A 22,800-nucleotide genomic window follows, 5' to 3' on the forward strand; every position below is an offset into this window, starting at 1 on the left:
TTTTCTAGTTTATTCTGATTTTGTATTTGTTCTTAGGGTTTGAGTTGTGTGTTTCTATCATCCCTACCTGTGTCTCTCCTCTGTGTTCTGTTCGTGTCCCCAGTTGGTTGTGTAAAACAGTCTGTGTGTTTCCTGTTTTACTTTGTAGGTTTGTGTCTCGTTATGTCCATTAGTTCCAGCTGTGTCCCTGCCTGTCTGCCATTTCCTAATTACCTGGTGTGTGTATTTATAGTGCGTGTCTGCCTGTGCTCCTCGTGGCGTCGTCTGTGTTCATTCCCTATGTTTCTCTACGGCTCTCTGTTCTGCCGTCCTCATCTGCTATCTCTGAGTTTCTCCCGCTGACCTTATGTTCCAGGTTTGTTTGTTAGTTTCACCCAGTTTAGGTTTATGTTCTGTTCTGCCCTCAGTTCTGTTATTTTCACTGTAAATAAACCTCCACTCACATCTCCATCATTGTCTGCTATTGGATCCTCCTTTCTCACCCTCCACACGACTGCCGCCCCAGCCGTGACACTTATAGTGTGGAAAACACGTTATACAGAAGAAAATAATATATCACGATATATATCGTTACTGCACGTGCTTCAAATTATACCGTGATATGGATTTTAGCCATATCGCCCAGCCCTACCTCTTAGATTATTTGGATTTCTTGTTTCTAATTTGGAATAAGTACATATGCATTTAGTATGGTGCATTTTTCTTTTCTTCATACAGAAGATAGAGCTCTCTTGAAACATCTGTGTGAGAGGTCAGACAGTGAAACACAGTGACGATGCTCCCAGTCTTAATAATGTGGTGAGACTCTGTCCTGTACAAGAAACCAGTTTAAGTGACACAATGCTTTATCCTGTTGGAAGCAACCATCAGAAGATGGGTACACTGTGTTGATGAAGTGACGGACATGTTCAGCATTGATACTCAGGTAGGGTGTGGCATTTAAATGATAGTCAATTGGTACTGAGGAACACAAAGTGTGCCAAGAAAATATCCCCTGATGCTATCATCCGAATGTTGCAGCAGAAATGGAGAGTCATCAAAACAAGGCAATATTTTTCCAGCCTTCTGTTGTCTACTTTTTGGTGAGTTGTGTGAACTATAGCCTCAGTTTATTGTTCTTAGCTGACAGAAGTGGTTCCCTGTGGTCTTCTGCTGCTGTAGTTCATCTGCTTCAAGTTTCAGTGTGTTGCGAGTTCACAGAACTGTTCTGCACACCTTGGTTGTAACGTGTGGTTGTATGAGTCGCTGCTTCTTTCCTATCTGCCCAAAGCAGTCTAGCCATTTGCCTCTTACCTCTGACATCAACCAGAGAAATGAAGCTCGCATTTCTCCTTTTTTGGCCACTTTCTGTAAACTATAGTCATGGCTATATGAAAAAAAAAAAAATCCCAATAAATCAGTGGTGTATGAATGATAGAACAGCTTCACTTTAACAGGCTGCTGAAGGGATTCCTGTTAAATATCTCATGTCTGAGAAAGGTTGGCAGGTTTGGTGGTATTTTTGGGGGCAAGGTCTGAATGCACTGGATTTTGATATATTTTGTTACTCTTAAAAGTAACAGGGTGAATAGCTCAGAATCCGTGAATCATGGCATCTGCCTCCACAGCAGTGATGCTTTGCTACTAATATCAGAAAAGGTCCTAGACTCTTTGGGTCAAAGAGTCAAAATTCTGGTTAGGATGAGTCAGTCGAAGTCTAAGTGAGCGCTATGTGTGAAGTGGTCTATATTAGCTTAAGCCTATATTGTTCAGCTGATTTTTGGCAGTTATTAATAACACGGTGTGTTTTGGGGCAGTCACAAAGAAATCTTGCTAAATGATAAAGTGAACAAACATTTGTCAAGGAACGGACAAATCTGCTGTGTAATACTTGCGTAGCAAATGCTTCGGTACTGCATATGTATGGACTCTTCAGTGAGGTTTGTGTGTAGGCATGGGCATTATTTGTGCACCTGTTTGTTGGAGTACAAAGAAAATCTTGACATTAACGCCGCCTTTGATCTCTGAGAGATAAATCACCGTCGTTACCGTTTGTTCGGTGGAGAGTGCTTTGAAAATCAGTGTCCTTCCTGTCTATGTTTACAATTGCTACTTTGATAAAATGCAGTGACAAGGAGGAAAGAAATGAACTGACAGAATGGGAGGAAACATCAGAAGAGATGGAAACGGTAAAAATATTTTTAGCCTGTGATTGTTGAGACAAAGAAACCTAAAATAGAAAGAGAAGGATTGATACAGATTTAGCGCTTCAGTGTTTTTGTAACATTTGGCACAGAGATTGACAATTGAGTCCCTGTGTGATAAAGCCTTAAAATGAAGTAATGGAGAGGCGCATTCATCAGATTCTTGGGACGGATCTGTTTTCCACCCTACTACCGTATCAATCTTTTGTGGACGAGCACATACTATACTCCTAAATACTATATTTTGGGGCCCAGAGATTTGGTAGTAATCATGATGTAAAGCAGAGGTTTTAGAACTGCTTCACTAACCAAATCCCCTTACATATAAGTTTTTAAAAAAAATCTTGAAAATAAATGTTTTTTAAGTTCTTTTTGCCTTTATTAGTGGACAGGGAAGCAGGGGAAGGAGCTATATCTCAGCCTTGCAACACACAGGCTCCTGCTCACCTGTCGAGCTAAATTGGCGCTCCATGTTACACATACAGTAAGTTAACCCTGTCATGCCAAGTGTATCACATTTAATACATGAGTTTTTGTGACCTCTGCATCATCAGTGTGATTTCGTCCCCCGTGAAAAGCCTAAATAAAAATTGCACGAAACATTTTTAAGCAATAAATTGCACAAAAATGATGGATGTAGCGAACATGATACATATATGTTAATTTATATACATTATTTTCTTTAAATATGTCAGAAGGTTCACTAAATGGTCCAGTTTCAAAAATCTAGAATTTTCCTGCAGTTATTTCACATTTCAGGCTTTACAGGACTGAAGATAACGGCCATGATGATGTAACTTTCAGGAGAAAGTAACAGAACACCTCGTAGTTTTCCTCTTATGGTGAAAGAGGTATGCCTTGCTCTCTGAGAAAGATCTCTGATTTGCAGTACTAAACACAGAGTTTTCTCTTTACAAAAAAAAGAAAGTCACTGAAGGGCTGTGAAAAGTCTCTAAATCTTGTTGGCACCAGTGAGGTGAAGTGTGAAAGTCACTTCTGTAAAAGAGTGGGCTGTCAGTTGCTCAATCTGAGACCTTAAAAACCAAATAACAGCTCAGCTGGCATCTCAAAGCAAGGATGTCCTGGGTTCAGGGTGTGTGTACGCGTGTGCGCTTGCCTTACTGTGAGAGTGTGATATAAAAGAACTGTCCAATATAGCCAGATCTTTGTAGCATTTTGTCCGTGTGTGTTTGTGAGTGAAAGAGGGGGTGAGGGAGGCTGACTCATTGACTCTTTGCTGCCCAGTGCCTGTTCATGCAAATGAGAATCTGTTGACATGCCAGAGTCTGCTCACAAAAGGCAATCCATTAACTGTCTGTTCCACCTCCTGCTATCCTTCTTCCACTCTCTCTTCCTCTCTCGTACCTCTCTTCCATTTTTCAAGTCGAGTGCATCTCATTTCCTCCCATGCCTGTCTCTTTCTCTCTGGTCCCCCCCCTCACTTTCTGCCTCTGTTTACCTCTCATTAACTTTCAGCTGTTTTATCCTTTGCTCTTTCTCCCTTGCTGCCAATGGCCACAGACGCCCAAATCTGTGCATTTCAATAGTCTTAATATGTCAAATGTGAATACTACTGTTTGCTGCTGATCTTGTATTGTAAATATTACATATCCAGAAAACAAATATTCACTTATGGCTTTTAGTTGGAGTATGAAGAAGGGAAAGGCAGTTCTTGCTAGCATGTAATAAAGCTGTTAATAATATGTAGGTTTGATTTGCCTTGGTGTAATTTAATAAGGAAACATCCTTCTGACCTTTTAAGGTTAGAAAAAGCATTGTGATGTCACTCAATAACTACACACCAACTACACACTATAATTGTTTTTTTGTTTTTTTTTTGCCTGTCCCATTTGGTTCTTTAGCCGTCAGAATTGTTGTCTGAAGACCAACAAGGATACCCAATGGATTTACTTTGCCAAATGGATCATCACGGCCTTGCCGTATTGGTCCATTTGATCAACCTTTGTTGTTATTATTTATTTTATTTTATTTTCAGTTGTTACAGACCGGACAGACATGACTGAGGGATAGGAAAGGGAGAAAGAAAGATGAAGGAAAAGAAAAACAGAAGGGAAGAGGGACAGTGAGAAAGGGCACTTAAAAAGTTGAGAGAAAAAGAAGAGAAAACAAGCAAAAAAACCCAACAAGCAACATACTAAACACAACACCATCACGTTAATCTAGCTAAGTGTAAACAGCAGTAAATACTAAATATTGAATGTTGTTATATAGCAAGCAGGACAGACAGCGCACAATGTGCTTGGAAATAGCAGCCAATAAAGGTGTAGTTTATGTCTATGAACAGTGAACACCCGTGTGCACACCTGTGTGGATCAGCACGCTTGTATTCAAAAGGTTTCCCCATGTAATGGTCTGCTAGAGGATGTAGAGAGCCATAGCCCCATCCCCCAGGGAATGAAGCAGGCATGGAGGAGATCCAGGCTCCAGACATCCAGAGGCCCCAGAGTGCGAGAGCCCAAGGAGGACCACCGGAGGGGCATCCGTGCCACCCTCCTGGGAAGAGCTGAGGAAAGCCCCAGATGAGGGGTCACCCAGTAGCCACGGAGCAGAAGCCAGAGGGGGCTGCACTGGCGTGCCCACCGGCTCTGCCGGCAGCCAGCTGTGCCAGAGTGAACCGAGCCGCAGGCCCAGAGGCCGGAGGCCCGAGGGCCCCCTTTTCCCCGGAAGAGGCCTGACTGAGCAACAGGCACCAGGCCCCGCCAAGTAGTCACTGGGAGTGAGCTGGTACATACCTGAGTTCCCAGCCCCGGACACCAAGAACCACCAACGCACCGACCCCTGAGGGCATCAGTTACCGGCAGGGAGTGTGGTAAGGGGAGATAGGCCTTGGAGGGCCTGGGAGTTCCCAAAGAGGTGGAGTGTAAGACCCGACCTGACATATAAACATAGACAAACAGGCACACACAGACACAAACATGCATTCCCATCCTCATGTACACATATACAAATACTTAACACCCACACACAATCACACTCCCCAAACAAACTCTATACCCCAGGTCCAGGTACCCTCGCCCCTGGAGGGGGAAACGGCACGTAGACCCAGGAGATGTTACCCTTTCCCCCGGGGTGGAGGCAAGCAGACCGGCCCAGGCTCCGCAGCAGCAGGGAGGCCCCGCATCCCAGATCCCAATCGGACGGCCAACACCTCCTCCCAGCCCCCCCGCCTTGATGGCCAGCAGAGAACTGGGGGGGGGGGGGGGGTGAAGACCCCAAACCTCCCTCCTCTCGCTCATGTGTAGTGTTGCTGCGTGTTGTTCTAAGGTGCATTTAAAACACGGGAGAGCATGGTGCTGCTGCCAGAGAGCAGCAGGTATTAGCACGGCCCCTCCCGAGAACCCTCAATGTCTACATGGATTTAAAATTGAGAGGTGGGCACCGGCGCCAGAGGTGGGGTTGAATACACAGACCGTCCACTGGATGCCGTTAACGTGCCCACCCTCAAGGCCCTATATGTATGTGTTATGAGAGTGTGAGTAATGTGGATGTCTAAGTTGTGCAATAAAATTGAGGCACGGGTGAGGCACACTATAATTAAAAGATAAGATATGTGCAGTAATATGGCATGCAGTAGTAAAGTGCATTACTGCTTATCTCATAGGTGCAGAAGAAGTTTTGATCCCTTATGGTGAACACACATTGACCTTAATGCCAGCTACAAACAAGAGTCACTGCAATATGCTGAAGTAGGGTTACAACACACTGACCTCACCTTACTTTCCGCTTTTATAACAACATTTTAAAAAGGACATTTCAGTGCCTCCTGTCGCTTCTCCCTCACTAAAATCTGATCAGAGCTTTTTGCTGTTGTCTGTCTTCTTTCTGTCTTTATTGTGTATTTGCTGGTTTTTCACAACCTTTTCTCCTCACTTGTTCTTCCAGCTATTTCTATAATGCTGCTATTTTTCACCATTCGCTTCCTTCTTTCTCTTTCACCCATTTCTCCAAACCTTCCCCCTGTATCTCTGTCGCCTTCTTTTCCAGCCACTGTTCCTTTTCCCTAACCTCCGTACAGTTCACTCGCCTCCTCTTTCTCTGTGCAGTGATGACAGGGATGCAGGCAGAAGCAGAAGAGAGTGCTGAGCTAAACAGAGGCGCACAACTAGGGCAGCACAACTGCCTCCAGGGGTGTGTGTGTGTGTGAGTTTTCTCGTGGACTAACACAAAAAATGGGAGCGACGGAGCGACAGGGACGGACATTCAGAGCAAGGTGGCGAGGCAGCAGTACAATTATAGCTACTGTACAAAAAACCCTCTTTATTTAATAAAATTCAACCTTCTTTGTGAAACAGTATCGAAAAAACTGAAAATCAACAAAAAAGGAGACTAACAGTTGTGAATGTTTACAGCAGTCCTTTCAGAAAATTATGTTAGATCTTGAGGATGGTTTGAAATTATTGCTGGATGTTTGTAGGGCTGATATCCCAATGCCGTGACACGGTGCAGACATTACAGTGCACATTAATCTGTCAATTACTGGACTTCATGTAGTTAACGTGGGGGTTTTTTAATGTTGACTTATTATTAGACATTATTCAGGCTTCTGTCATGCTCCTATTAGTTTTTCATGAGAGCTTGGAAGTGCTTGATCTTTAATGATAGTCTTGCTGCTAGTACACTGTACTGTAATGTGCTTTCATCTACTCTACTGATAACCAACCATTGTTTTGGTGTGGCCTGTTTTGGCATAATAATGGATTATATGAAACTGAATCCTACGAATGCCAAAATGGGACCAGCAAAACATGTATTTGTTATATAGATGTACAGTAATGTGCAAAAATCCTGGGCCAAGATCTATGTTCGTGCTGTCTCGTTGGTCTAGGGGTATGATCCTGGCTTCGGGTGTCAGAGGTCCCGGGTTCAAATCCCGGACGAGCCCTGAATGTTTCAAAAAATATTTCATGTTTGCCCCCCCAAAAAATATAAAGAAATGAGTGGTAGCTCAAGACTATTGCATGTTTATACATATTTTCCCAATAAAAACAGGACCTATCCATACATTTAGAAACACACTAATGTATTTCAAAAAACAGTTGAATATAAACTTGATCTCCTGACTGACATACTGTCACTACATGTCTACAAGTTGTTTTGTATATTTACTCCAAAACGCTGTTTAACGATCACTTTCAATCTGTATTGTCATCTTTAAATAAAGTGACAAGTCACACATGGTCCCCTTTGTGTAAGCGTGAGGAGTTCAGCCCTGCCTCCTCTATAGAGAGCATAGGAGATGAGAGAAAAACAAGGAGGTCAAAATCTCCACTCACAGCAGGGTTTCGAGGGATGTCTCTGGTCGGCAGCTGTGCTCCGCGTTATCAGATGCAATAATCGGCCTTTATTGGGACAATAACAGTAATTTAATTTTCAATCTTATCGGCCTGTAATATACTGGGCACCAATATATCATACTTATCTAATTAATAGTACATATCCTGTTACAGTACTGGTCTGATAAGATGTACACACTAAATAGAAACACTGAGGGACATCGTGATAACATCGTGATAACTGAGTTACAATCAGGGTTTTCTGTGTAACTTTTATTAATAACAACTAGGAGCCTTCAAAGTGCTTAAGAAAAGGCAAACTTAAGACCCGTATATCATTATTGAAACAATGTTGCCTTGCTTCCAATATCAGCAGTTAGTTGAACTAAAATAAGTTGTAAGATCAATTTATAATTTGTGTTTTCATGCAAATCAGATTTCAAAGAGAAAAAAATATCAGTGTTACTTTTTGATCATGTGAAAGAGTCAGAAAAAAAGCCTTTAAAGACTGGGTAGAGACTGACAAGACGGAGAGTAGTATATTTGTACTGATTTCACAGTCTCCATGGTGATACTTGTTAGTATGTCAGACGTGTAGGCCCTCCCACTTGGCCAGGCTCAACCTCAGGAAACAGCAGCTCACAATGACATTTGTTCAGGTTGGCATATGTTTTTTCTCTGCGTGTATTTGAGCGCATGCATCGGCGTGTACGAGCGGTTATGCTCACATGACTGTTTTTCCAGTGCGATGAACTCTGTCAACCAGTAGTTTTCATCTGAACTGAATCACAACAAGATTCAGATCCTATGAGTTGCAGCCTGCATATGTGCAAATATGTTTGCATGCATTTTTGTATGTATGACTGTCGGCATTTCTGAGAAACAGACAGTCACGGGCCGCGTGAGTGTGTCCCTCTTGGATGTATGTGTGGGGAAATGCCGTGTTTGTGTGTAGATGTAGACTGTATGTATTATGCAGACCTAGGAGAGCCTTGTGCTATAAATAAAACAGGGCTGCAGTGTGCTCACTGGCGGAATAATCTATCTGACACTATGGAGAAAGTGGGAGAGCGAGAAGGAATGGAGCAGACAGAGACGAGTCCAGAGAGAGAGGAACGAAAGACGAGTGAAGAGAGAATGAAGAAGAGGAACTGAAGAAAAAGGAAGGAGCAGGGTTAAGGACTGAGCAGGAGAGAGAAAATTAAAAGGGGCTAATCCACAGGGCCTCTAGCACTTAGTTAGCACCATGACACAACTCAGAGTCATGTTCAAAAGGGCGGTAATGCCTTTCTTCACTATCTCCTTGGGTAATCTGCCATCCATGCTCGCCTCAGTCTCTCCCTTCTACACTATGTCTGCAAAGAGCAAAAGGTGGTTTGTTTTGTTTATGTTCCTCACACCTGTGGTAAGGACATTTAGCAGGTCCTGCACACATTTGTCATTGGGTGTAAGTGCTTGTGAGCAAAATGTCAGAAGCTATTAAAACCTCACTGAAATCTCTCTGATACTGTGCAGATATTGTTGGCAGTAGAGCTGCTGGTTATGGATTGGGTTGCTTTTTTTGTTGTTACAGTTTACCCAAATTGACCACATCTTTTGACCTTTTCGACATATGCCAAACCAGTATTAGCCTTCTTTGGCTGAAATATTTGTTGTCCATGGATCTACTAACATTGTAACTGTTGCTATTGCTAATAAACTTTATCCAGTTCTTACAGACCCTTTCCCAAGAAGTCTGCGTGCATTTATACATTATAAAACATTTGATCTTGCCTTTCAAAATCTTATTTAAAACGTTAGCTAAATCATAGTAATCTGCTGTTGCTGTAATTCTAAATTGTGTTGTAGTTACAGCATTGTGTATATGTATATTTGGATGCAGACTGCAATTTTTTGACTCATTATATTATTATTTGTATGATTGCATATAATTTTTTTATTGAAAACTAATATCGAGCACATCCAACAAACAGCCACCGAATAAACAGCTGTTGCCGCTAGTTGACCTTGAGCTATATCTAGATGACTATAATGGGGCTTGATATTGGATAATAGCTGGATATTAAAAACATCAGTAGGTCTTTTATCAGTCATAATCCAAACGGGTCACTTTTGTTTCATTAGTACATTAGTAATGTAGATCATTATTTGTCTGCTACTAGTATTAATTGAACAAGGTTATGATAACAAGAATCTGTCGTTTTAAAGCTACAAAGCTGATGTCAAAACCACAGTCTGCCTGATTTCTTTAAGTAAAGAAAAAGTAAATAGACATTTTCCTCTTTAACTCTTCTCCCTGCCAGGTGATGGAGTTGAAGGGTCAGATGATCCATGTGCCCGAGTCGTGCTCCGTGATGTTTCTGGGCTCTCCCCGTGTGGATAAGTTGGAGGAGCTGATGGGCAGAGGTCTCCACCTGTCAGATATCCCCATCCATGATGCCACACGGGATGTTATCCTGGTTGGGGAACAGGCCAAGGCTCAGGATGGCCTGAAGAAGAGAATGGACAAACTCAAGGTAAATCGGTTGACAGTGTAGGCTCTGGCAAAGTAACTAATTTACCCATTTAACTAATGGGAAGGCTTTCCACGAGGTTTACAAGTGTGTTTATGGAAAGTTTTGTGCTTTTGTGCTTCATCCAGAAGCACATTTATAGGTCAGATTAAGGACAGACCAGCTGTTTGGGCTGGGGGGGGGGGGGGGGAATTTAGCACTAGCTAGCAACATATATATGGTCTTAAGCTATAGTCATTCCACTCATGTGCTGTTTGTTACGTTGCAATCTTTTCTTGTGATGCTGAGTATGAACTCAATGTTGAGAGTTACGGCTCACTGCTTATCGAAGTCTTAACACAGTGAATGTCTACAGCAAGCTACTCTTCTCTCTTTTTCCTCTACTACCTACTGACTGCTTCACTTTATGTGAGGCTCACCTTGTTCTTTGCTGCTGTTCAGTTTGTCAGGGACCAAGTCATGGCACCTAAACTGGTGAAACTACACAAAAATATTCAGTATGTTTAGTATGTTTATTTCACCTTTTCCACAATGCGAACAACTGAAGTGAACAAATTAAATCAAGTGCCTCAGCTGTACCGGTTACTTAGAGCTCCATATTGACTGTATTAATGCATACTGCCTGGAAAAAATGTGGCTCCTGGGACTTCCTCTCATAATTTGCTTTCAAAGTACCCTTGAGCAAGTCACTGAGTCTTGACCCAATCCTGTGCGTCTGTTCATTGCATCACTCTCACTGCAACTACACCCCCAGGCTAGTGTTATAAATAGCTATGTCTGAGTCAACTTGCCTGCTTGAACAATGGTATAGCACTAAGAAGCTTACCCAGAGATGCAAATAAACATATACAGACACACACAATCCAGAAAAAACAATCACACATAAATACATTTGCATCCACCAGCATTTTTAAAAAATTTGATGCAGTACTCCCACATCTCAGCATCTCTGTCATCAGTACCCTCTTCAAAGCAAAGCGCACAACCTCTCTCTCTTCTCTTCCAGGCCACATTAGAGCGGACTCATCAGGCACTGGAAGAGGAAAAGAGGAGAACCGTGGACCTGCTTTATTCCATATTTCCGGGCGATGTGGCGCAGAAGCTGTGGCAGGGGCAGCCGGTGCCCGCTCGCAAGTTTGATGATGTCACGATGCTCTTCTCAGACATTGTGGGGTTTACTGCCGTGTGTGCTCAGTGTACGCCTATGCAGGTCATCTCCATGCTGAATGAACTTTACACACGCTTCGACTACCAGTGTGGCATTCTGGATGTTTATAAGGTCAGTAGACCAAAAGATATCCGCCTCCTTCATAGGATGTAGTAATAATAAAAGAAAAAACTGTGAAATATTATTTAGGGAGGAGCAGTTTGATTTGGTTGCAAATGTAATATCTTTACCGGTTAATGTGTATACTTGTGTAAAATGAGTTCATTAAGATTGTTTTCCCGAATTTAAACCTTCCCAGAAAGTTAGAGCCCTCATTTCTTGGAATCTTTGGAGTGTTACCACACGAGCCAGCCTTTTCAGGGTGTGTCACTGTGTTTGTGCATGTGCGTGTGCGTGCACTGTGTGTGTACGTGCCCTCATGTGTGGGTGCACTTGTGTTGTGGAAAAAGTAACTGATTAATGGCCAGTCTGTGAGAGCTTAACAAAGATGTGTCAATATTGTCCATCTGACAGTGTGGCTTTATGCCTAGTTACTGTATCACTGTAGTCTGCTGTCTTTTCCTCTTTTTTCATCTTTACTTTCTGTTACCACATCCTCTTTTTTTCCAATCTTTTTACCTGTTTTCAATTTTTCCACCTTCGCTCCTCTCAATCATCGCCATCGTCAGTCATCTTTCATCTCTACCTTGGTACCTCAGTGAGCGTGACGGCAGCGTACAATTTCCCATAAAAATGCGCTGTTACTGTGTCCTCTCTCAGAAGTGTCACACACATATCAGATACACGGAGAAGTGAGATGCAGAGGGTGAAGGCAGGGAAGTTGACTGTATGTAACGAGGTATATGTGTATAGCAGGGGAAGAGTTAGGGTGTCAGCTTGTGTGTGTCAAAGAGAAAGCAGAAACAGGAGGACATGGTGAGGAGACTGAATCACCCATATGTCGCCATTGTCATGGTTACTGTCGAAATGATTTAGCCGGTGGCAGGCCTTAATGAGAGCAGTTTGTCTCCAAGCCTCTCTACTCCCCTTCCCCAACCACCACCACACACACACAAACACACACTTTTATCCTTCTGTGCCATTTTTTAAAAGTCTATGTCCATGACACCTAGTTTGTGTTGTCATGTGGAGACATCCATGAAAGTGACACTCTGTTTGCTTTATTGACACGTGCGTTCTTAAACTGTTTACACTTGCTGCTACTGCAGACTAGGAAATACTTGGCTTTATGGCTTAAATCTTCTTCTGTTTATGCAGCAGTTGTCATAGTATGGATATTACACAGAATCAGTATACTTGAGAAGAGGTGAAACCTCCCTTAAGGGTAAAATCCTCATTAATCAATGGGGATTGGAAAAACTTAGGATAGGAACTAATAATGAGCACAGAAAATGTGACGTGTTTGGTATTCATATACATCATACAGTTTCTGACGATTTGTTAGCTACACCCTGATGTGAATCTCCTGTTCCACCACATCACAGAAACAACCAATTGAGATCTGATGGAGGCCATTTGAATACAGTGAATTCATTGTTGTGCTCAAGAAACTGGTTTAAAATGATTTGAGCTTTGTGACATGGCACCAGTATGATAATGTGAAGATGGGGTACACTGCAGTCATAAAGGGATAGACATGGTGAGCAAATTACTCTGGTAGGCTGTGTTGGTTAATTGGAGATAAATGATCTGAATTTCAGGAGCAGGACCACACCTCCAAATACGCCCCTTCTGGGTCTTATCTATATATGACCCCCCCAGTTCTTCGTGTCCCATCCTCCCTCCCCTTTTTCAACTCTTCCACTTCTTCATTTCTCATTAGTACATGGGGATCTGCCAGGCCCATCTAGGCCTTTTCCATACCACAGCTCAATTCTAGATTAAGCCATTCATCTTTATCTACTAAAAAATGCTGCCAAACCTAAAATCAGGACGTGGGCCCAGCTAGTGAAACGGTACTCAGTTGGTACTAAGAGGCACTATTGCACCACCACTGGCATCCTGAACTGTTGAGAGAAGGCAGGATGGGTCCATGCTTTCATGATGACCCTGTTATCCAAATGTTGCAGCAGAAATGGAGACTCATCAGACCAGGCAACTTTTTCCAATCTTCTACTGTCCAATTTTCAGTGAGTGAGCCCAAGTGAACTGTAGCGTCAGTTTCCTGTTCTTAGTTGACAGGAATGGCACCTGGTGTGGTCTTCTGCTGCTGTAGCCCATTAGTTTCAAGGTTTAATGTGCTATATGTTCACAGATGCTCTTCTGCAGACCTTGGTTGTAACAAGTGGTCACTTGAGTTACTGTTGCCCTCCTATCAGCTTGAAGCAGTCTGAACTCCTCTTACCTCTAACATCAACAAGACTTTTTCACCCAGAAAAATGCTGCTAACTGCCTTTTCTCTTTTTCAAACCATTCTCTGTAAATCTGAGAGATGGAGATGGTTGTGTACGAGGCTATCAGCAGTCTTTGAAACACTTAACGCTTTCTTTCATCATCATCTTTCTTCCTCACTCTGATGCTCAGTTTTAACTTCAGCAGGTTGTTTTAATCGTGTCTACATGCCTAAATGCACTGATTTGCTCATGATTTGAACTGGTGTACATAACAAAGTGGCCAGTGAGTGGATTTAGGTTGATCCAAGCATCTCTGCCTCCCAACCCATTAACAGGGAAGCATAACAATGGTTAATATATAGGACAATCATCATGTTCACTTACCAGCAATTCCCCATAGTAGAAACAATTATTTTTTTCCACTTGAATGTAAGCTTTAGGTTGATCCTGGTTAAGTACAAAAAGTTCAAAGACATGCAGCTTGTGGGGATAGGTTAATTGGATAATCCAAATTGTCACTAGGTGTGAATGTGCGAATGAATGTGAGTGTGAATGGTTGTCTGTCCATGTGTGTTGGCCCTGCGACAGACCGGTGACATGTCCAGGGTGTACCCCGTCTCTCGCCCTATGACAGCTGGGATAGGCTCCAGCGCCCCCCGCGACCCTGAAAAGGATAAGCGGAAGCGAATGGATGGATGGATGGTTTCCAGGAAAACAGATAAAAATAAACCCACAATTGGTTGGTTTTATACAATACTGATAATTTGATCATAATTAAAAACTTTTAAACTTTTTTTTGTCTAAGGCAAGAGAGAGATGCAAGAGAGAAAATAGTTTATATATTTTATCAGGAATGAGAGCATGGAGAGGTCTCTGCAGAGAAGTAGTGAGCATTCCTCAAATGTTTGGGGCAGAGATGGGCGAACACAAGTCACTTCAGCCAACCATGTCCAACAGCTGAGGAACACCCACTCGGGTTCTGCAAAGGCTTCTTACTCATTGACGTCCTTCAGCTTTAGCTTAACATGGTTACATGTACTCACAGCCACTTTTCATTTTGCAGATTGAGACAATAGGTGATGCCTACTGTGTGGCAGGAGGGCTTCACAAGAAGGTTGATAGTCATGCAAAGCCGATTGCACACATGGCTCTGAAGATGATGGAGCTTTCAGAGGAAGTGTTGACGCCTGATGGTAAACCTATCAAGGTGAGTTTTCATTCATTTTCCATCTTGCGTCCCTTATAATAATTTCAACTTGCTAAAGGGGCTGAAAGTGTCTGTTTATTCTCTCCTATTCTGCATCCCTAACCTTTTTTTCCTGCTATTTATCTATTTTTGTATAGAAAGCTGTCTCCTGAATAAGTTATATACAGTTTAATCTTGTGCTACTGTTGATCCTGTACCTAGGTTTACATGTCAAATTTAATGTGGGTGTGTGTAATTGTAAAGCAAATCATACTAAAAGGCAAATTCTGCTGAATTGGTTGTTATCAAAATAACTTAAGCTGATCCGAAGTCCTTCTGTAAGGTTGTGGTTACAATCTGGTGCCGAATGATGCTGTTTATCTCTTCACTTCCCAGATACTGACATTCCTAACATTGTGGACTGATCAAACCAAGTGTGAGCAGTCAGTTACTTGCTGATCAGAATCCCAAATATCTCACCGTATCCTCTCCGATTATCAATCGTCATTCCATGGCAGTTTAAACAATGCATTCAGTCATAACAGTAGCTACATGACTGCATACAACAAAGTGCAAGTGTTTGCTTTCACATAAGCTTCATTAGTCTAATATTTCCCTTTTAACAGTTTTCTCTGATTCATCCACTTCCAACAAGATGAAACCTTAGTTTGAGTGCACCATTCACTGAGCTGCCTCTGCACTACAATAATGCTTCCTTAACAAGTTTTGTTTGCAGTCATTTCTCTTTTATGTGTCCTGTGGTTATAATTATAAATAGGACTTTGTGAGACTTTCTAACAGTGCCAGAAACAGAAAGAAAAAATCTGAAAAGATGAATACGGTTTTTGAAGACGTTAGTGACATTTATTAATTGCCAAGAGATTTTCTTGGCATATTACCACCCTTAAGCCAAGCACTGAATACTTTATTTAGAAGTGCCGTGAATTAGCCAGCTATTGTGAAGCTTTGGACTGCATGCTTAATTTGAAAATTTCATCAGCCAGTTAGCGCTATTAACACATTGGTTAAAGATGCTTTAAAGATCCTTTCTTGAACAAGAAGCATATTTATATGCTTTTCCTTTTTCTTGATTCTTCCCTTGTTACTTTTTCTATCTCTCAATTTTTCCATGTTTTCTAATCAATAAATAATACATGTTAAGATGGTTTACCCAAGCCAACAACATTTTTAAGACACAGCCTAAGTGTTGCTTAGCTGACATTGGTGCAGTTAATACTCTTTGTTTTATCTTTCTTTTTACACCAGGTCCAACACATAAGTTTGTTGTATTTTATGGACATTTTTATGTCCTATTGTTGTTCTATTGTTGTGTGAAAGGAACACTTAATACAGTTATATTGCTAGAAAAATATACTACAGGATATGGACAAAAGTATCTAATCTCTTAATCTTGGAATTCCAATGTTTACAGTCAGTTCAATTCAAATTATTTTATATAGCACTAAATCACAACAACAGTTGCCTCAGGGCTTACAATATAGGTGACAACCCTACAATAATAAAGAGAAAACAGAGAAAACCCCAACAATCATATGACCCCCCTATCAGCAAGAGCTTTGGCGACAGCGGGAAGGAAGAACTCCCTTTTAACAGGAAGTAACCTCCGGCAGAACCAGGCTCATTTGCCAAGATCGGACAAAGACATGCTGTGGATTAGAGATTAATAGACAGAGATTAATAATAATGAATGATTAAATGCACGGAGATGTATAAACAGAAAAAGGTGAGTGAAAAAAGTTAAGTGAAGAAGAAAATGGCATCATGGGAAGCCCTCAGCAGCCTGGACCTATTGCAACATAACTAAGGGAGGGAGGATTACCCTAACTATAAAGTTTGTCTTTTTTTGCCAGTCCCATTTTTACAGGTGTATAAAATCCAGCCTGTAGCCACGCTGTCCACCTTCACAAACATTTCTGAAATTATGGGTTGTTCTAAAGAGCTCACTAAATTTGAGCCTAGTACTGTAACAGGATGCCACCACTGCAACAAGTCAGTTTGTGGAATTTCTCCTCTCTTAGATATTTTATGATCAACGGTAAGTGGTATTATTGCAAAGTGGAAGTGTTCAAGAACCACAGTAGCAGTAAAGTTAGAGAGTAGAGTCGACAAGTGCTGAGGCGTGTAGTGCGGAAAAGTTGGCAACACTCTGCTGACTCAGTAGCTGTGGAGATCCAAACCTCCTCGGGCATTAACATCAGCGTTAAAAACTGTGTGCCTTGTGCTTCATGGCCTGGATTTCTATGGCTGAGAAGCTCCCGTAGGTGTAATGTGTCCATATAGTGTCACATTTAACAGCTGCACTTGAAATAGTAACAGTGGTACTGTCCACATCATGCTGGTGTTGTGAGTTTTGACACATCATCGCAAAATTATCACTTATCGGCTCATTTTCATAAGTACAAAATGAAAGCTAGTTTGTGGAACTGCATTTAACAGTGGTCTCACTGTACTTTTAAAAATGCTTTAAATTGTGTGTGGCTTCAAAGAGAGAGGAGAAGGAAAGGTGCGGGAAAAATGATGAGTACAGTATTTTAAGTAGGAAGGGAAGCAAAGAGTCACGAAGGAGTGAACCGAGTTTCAACCTCTCATGTTAATTTAGACGAATAAAAAGGAAAGGGGAATGATTTATTTATGACTATCCTTAGTCCAGTCACTGTGAAGGTCACCCAGCACACTTACGATGCCAAAGTAGCTTTGCAGGCTTTGCTGTATTAAATCGTATTACAGGCTGAGGCTTTGATATTCAGTGTTTTTCTTATTGTGAATAACCAAAACATTTAGAAAGAGATACTGAGTAATGGGTACTTCTGGTTTAGTATAATTTTACAAAATATGAGATTAATTAGCTCTTTTTTAAAAGACAAAAATGGATATTTGTGACTTTAACAAATTGAGGAACAATAAACATCAAGACCCACAAACCAGGCATAAGTGTAAGAGAGACTAAGATGGACAAATGTTAAATAACAGAGAGAATGCTGCTCTGTGTACTGCATGCTCCTAACATTGTCCATCCATCTTAAAATAGAAAGGCCTTGCCAAGCATTTTTGGCCTGCTCTCTTGCTCTCCCACTTTCTCTCTCTATTTTCCCCTTCCCTTCTTTATCTTTCACCTCCGCCTCCTCATCTCCCCGCCGACTCCTCCGCAGCCTGGCTCAAACTCCTTTCTTTAATTTCACCTCTTTCTTTTTTTTCCCTTCATCCCGAAATGCAGTCTTGTTCTGATTTCCCTGTTTTGCACGCTTTGTAATGCTCTCCTCCTTATCTCTCATCACTTTATGTTGGCATAAAGATATTCAACACTTCAGCATGACAAATGGTGTTCAGCGAGTGCACTCAGCTCCAGCCAATGCTGCACTGTTATGCAAACTAACACGAGAGCTGTGAGAGAGGAGTGAGAGAAAATGTTTAGCCACGGAGAGAAGACTGAGCAAGCGATCGAGTGACACAGAGACATATACAGAGGAGATGTCAAGAGAGATTCACGTATAGAAACCAAACATTGTGCCGTATGTTGTTTTTATCTACATTATTGCCTCAATTACAGGTCTATGCCACGATCTGTATGTATGCGTGTGCTTGTGTATATGAGTGGGTGTATGAGTAGGTGAGCAGGTGTGGATGGGAGTGATGTAGTGCTTGCTGCGGCTAATAGGAACTGTGCCCAAACCTCAATGGTTTTCTCACCAAATATACTTCACAAAACACGCTGTGTTAACACTCTCTGTATGCAGGTTTATATTCAAACTAAACAGTTGTTATTCTTTTTATGTGGGCCTGTGCCCAGCAAACAGAGACTGCATCTGCAGAACTGAGAAATGGACATGGACGTCCATGCAACCTGTATAGGACATTTCCATGCAACAGCCCGGCAGGTTGTTGCATGTAAACGATGCTCAGTTGGTACTATTCCTTAGCCCCTCATCTGTTGTTCCGACAAGGTTTGGGGAAAACAAAAATATATATTTTATTTTATTTTATTTTTTTCCCCTGTTATTTGGTAGGAGGGGATAAAATGGCTCTTTTGATGTTGAAGGTCGTTGAACTTGTACCATTACACAACTACTGGCAGCATAACCCATTAATACAAGGCGCGATGGGATACTTTAAATTTTGTTTATGGCAAATTCTGACTCTACCCTCTGAATGTTGCAGCAGAAGTGGAGGTTCATCAGACTAGGCATGGTTTTCCGATTTTCTATTCACCAAATTTAGTGAACACATTCAAATTGTAGCTTCAGTTTGTTCTTCTTAGTGGACAGGGATGGCACCTGGCGTGGTCTTCTGCTGCTGTAGTCCAACACGTTCAAGGTTCAGAGATGGTCTTCTGCATATATTGGTTGGAACGAATGGTTATTTGAGTTACTCTTGCCTTCTTCAGCTTCAAGCAGTCTGGCCATTCTCCCCTGACCTCTGACATCAACAAGGCATTTGCACCCAGAGAACTGCTCTCTGCAATATCCTAGGGATGGTTTTTATGGGGAAATCTCATTAGACCAGCAGTTTTTCAAATACTCCAACACCTGCAGTCAAGCCACATTTATTTAAATCACCTTTCTTCCGCATCCTGATCCTCATTTTGAACATATCTTCCCAATGTCTGCATGCCTAAATGCATTGTGTTGCTGTCAAACAACTTTTAATATCTAATATATTGATATGATGATAAGAGAAAATAGCAATGCACAGTTTTGTGATTTATACCAACCCGCTCCTCCTCCTCCTTTGTCAATGAATTGGTACAAATTATTAGGCACTTAATATTAAGTGTTACCTATTAGGGAATAATCTCTAACAGGCATTTTTTCCAGTTTCAAAGTCTAAAAAAAGGCTTCTTTTTTTCTTTCTTTCTTTCTTTCTTTCTCAGAGCACATGGCAACATCATTCAGATTGCTTCTTTTGTCTCAACAACATTCAGAAGCCCAAGACATTCAGTTTTGCAATGCAATAAAGAGATGGTTGCGTAGCATGTTTAGGAGGCGGGACCCATTTTTGAGACATTTGACTTTTTTAATGATTGACTAATCAGCTAACTGACTGTTTCAGAATTACAAATCTGACTTAACTTTGCTTAAGTATTGCTGCACTTGTGCTTACACCGGCTAACCCTAGCTCCCAGTTTTTTGTGGTCCTGCCAATATGAAGGCAACACTTGTTTTTCGTTGAAACTGTTTGCATGACTAGGTATTTTTTTCAGATAATGCTATAGGGTCTATACCTTACAATACAAAGAATGACTGATGTTATGTTAAAATGAAACTGAACTGAGCCTTAAAGCAGTTTCCTTAAATGTGTTTTACCTCAGTAAAACTTACAAACTGCTGAATGACTGTATGAGAAATAGTCACTCTTTAACAACAACTCCCTCCTCTCTGTGTCTCAGTCTGTCTCCATCTTTGTGTTTATGTCAGCTTGGCCAGAGGCTAGAACGCGATTGGTCGTCTGCGCTGCTGCGCCATTTGCTCTTTGGCTCACTGAAGGCCATGTGCTATGGATGCTGACTCACAGCGAAAAGGGAGGGGAAGGGTGCATGAGTTTTACAGTGTCTGTGTTTTGAGACTGAGAAAGAAAGAGAAGTGTGGGCGCTGGATGTAGATTTGTTTGTGTGAGTGTCTGTTGTAGAGACAGACAAGTACATGGCCATCTGTAAGCGGTTTAGCTACAAAAATAGGTCACTCTAGTGCACCTAGCAGCACCTTTCTCCTGTGCTTTCTGTCTCTCTCATTTCCTTTGTCTCTCCGCCTCTGCTGTCAAGGTTTTGCCATCTAATTATAGGGTTATTTTGTCTCCCTCTCCATTGTCTTTCAATCTGTCTTACTCCTTCTCTCTCACTACCCCACTCGGCTGTTGTTGCTATGACTACCATGCACTGTGCTGGAATGCACAGTGTGGCATTGATTACAAAGGTGAAGAGACGCTCAAACAGATCATTAGAAATCTACTGGGTTCCACTAGAGACATTATGAAGAATCTTAAATAGAAATCTATGAAAGCATCCAACAACACCATAGACCACGGTTGTCCCGCTCCCAGCCTTCAAAGAGCCAATCAGCAGCAGAACCAGAAAACATATCAGCCAGTCACGCTGTTGCAATGACACAACATTCAAGGTTCACAGCAGCGTATTGGTAAACAAATCTACTTGTTGTAGTAAAGATGTAGGTATGTCTATCTCGCACGTTTCCTGCCTAACTGTAGCAATAATGTGAATCAGCATGACAGCAAGAGCTCCAATGGGATAAGCCAGGGATATTACAGGATTTAAAGCAACATACAAGATAAAAACCAAGCAAGCAAAAAAGATGTGACAAAAGAGTGAACTTCAGTTACAACCAGCACGAGAGACAGGAGTTAGTAAGACCTCCATCATACAACCCTAGAGTTCAGCTGGCAACCACGTGGCAACCTCTGGTCTCTAGGGAAAAATTTGTATTCCCTGACCAGCTGACAAGAGTCTGCTGGAGATTGATGGTGAAATTGTTGTAAAGAGGGTCATTGCTTTGGTAGTTTGCACAGAAGATGCAGATTTGTCTACAGACAGTCACTGAGAGGTTTTGAAACCAGAAACAGGAAAAAAGTTCTCCCTTACTGCTGCAACCAACACGTTTCAAAAGGCACACTTGTACTTTGAAGTGGAGACAAATAATCTCCATTTCTTCAATGCAAACTTGGGGACTGTGGACAAATACTAGCGACAAAAGGAATTGCAAGGAAGTTTTAGTGCAGCACTGTATCTGGACCAATTTCACTACGCTGTTGATCGTCGAGTTATTTTTAAAAACAGTTCCCAAGGTCTTTCCAAAATGTGCTCCAGTGTGTGTAAAGAAAGACCAAACAAGTCTGACTTTCCTGTAAAAGTTAGGAAAAGTTGTAAAAGCTGTGTATTTCCATATCTGATTCTCTAATTTGGTTTGCGATACTGAATCGAAAAGTAACAAGCCCGGTCTTGCACCAGGTAAAAAGAATACTTACCTGGTGTGTCGAATAAGTCAAAATGTGGTTTTAAAATCCTTATTTTAGAAAGAGTCGTCAAATACTTCAGGACTTGGTTGCACTGGCTTGTTTGGGAGGGGTCTGTACACCCCCCACAATGACTTGTCCCCGAGTGGTAGAAATAATGCTTGGTTGAGTGACCATGAAATGCAGCGATAGCCAGTTAGCTTTCACTCCAGCCTCCAGCCATTTATAGATTCATGCTTCAGCCAGATTATAATACGAACACCGTGTTGCTGCCATGGATCTGTTACCAAGTGGAGATGGAATCAATTATTTATTTGATTAATTTCCCTCTCATGCTCATGCTATTTTAAGATTTTCATCTCTCAAAAATCTGCTTCTCCAGGATATCAGATTAGGTAATAACATCCAGACTAATATGGAACCATGATTACGACGCTACAGTTTCCATTTATCGGATCAATGCACACAACATAGCCTTTGTACTGCAGGACAGACAGCAAACAAATTAATGGCATCAGCCTGGTTCAGCAGGGAAATCAAATTTATGAACATCTGCAACAGTGGCAGGTTTGTTTACTCATTTTAGAGGCCAGGACAAGTTCAGTTTGGGCACTTTGCTCTGAACTTTAATGCGGACAGTAATATTCTTTGGACTGTAAACAGACTCAGGTAAAATGGCTGTATAGAGTCTGTTTTAATGCCAAGTGCATGCGTGCTTCCAAGATATGCACATGAAATCCTTTCACTGCTTTAACATACCTTCCACTTCTGTTTTTTTCCTCTCCCACCACCTTCTTTCCTTTCTGTCTCAGCTGAGGATAGGTATTCATACAGGTTCGGTGCTGGCAGGTGTGGTCGGTGTTAAAATGCCACGCTACTGCTTGTTTGGAAACAATGTGACGCTGGCCAGCAAGTTTGAATCAGGAAGCCATCCCAGGTGTATCAATGTTAGTCCCACAACGTATCAGTAAGTACTTGTGCTGTATGTTGCATAAAAATGCGTTTCATATATACTGTATACAGTACCTTAAGTTATGGAAGTATACGCCCTCACAGGTTTTTATTTGGTGTTACTCTTTTAATGTGACTCATTATTCGATCATAACTTGATTTAATAGTCACGTTATTTTACTTGACCTCTG

The 22,800-nt window shown here is 41.6% G+C and overlaps 1 protein-coding gene across 3 annotated transcripts in view; it reads left to right on the forward strand.

Moving 5' to 3' along the window:
• gucy1a2 (guanylate cyclase 1, soluble, alpha 2) overlaps positions 1-22,800 on the forward strand; it is a 67,431-nt gene that overhangs the window by 20,297 nt on the left and 24,334 nt on the right. For 2 of the 3 annotated variants that reach the window (XM_085131480.1, XM_085131481.1), the window contains exons 6-9: positions 9,781-9,993; positions 10,997-11,269; positions 14,555-14,698; positions 22,471-22,625. In XM_085131480.1, coding sequence (XP_084987606.1) covers positions 9,781-9,993; positions 10,997-11,269; positions 14,555-14,698; positions 22,471-22,625 — 785 coding nt within the window. Of the gene's footprint in view, positions 1-9,780; positions 9,994-10,996; positions 11,270-14,554; positions 15,431-15,466; positions 22,626-22,800 lie in introns of those variants that run through there. The other variant, XR_014868834.1, reaches the window with a different exon arrangement.

The sequence above is a fragment of the Neolamprologus multifasciatus genome, chromosome 14, assembly GCF_963576455.1.
Source record: "Neolamprologus multifasciatus chromosome 14, fNeoMul1.2, whole genome shotgun sequence".
NCBI lineage: Eukaryota > Metazoa > Chordata > Actinopteri > Cichliformes > Cichlidae > Neolamprologus > Neolamprologus multifasciatus.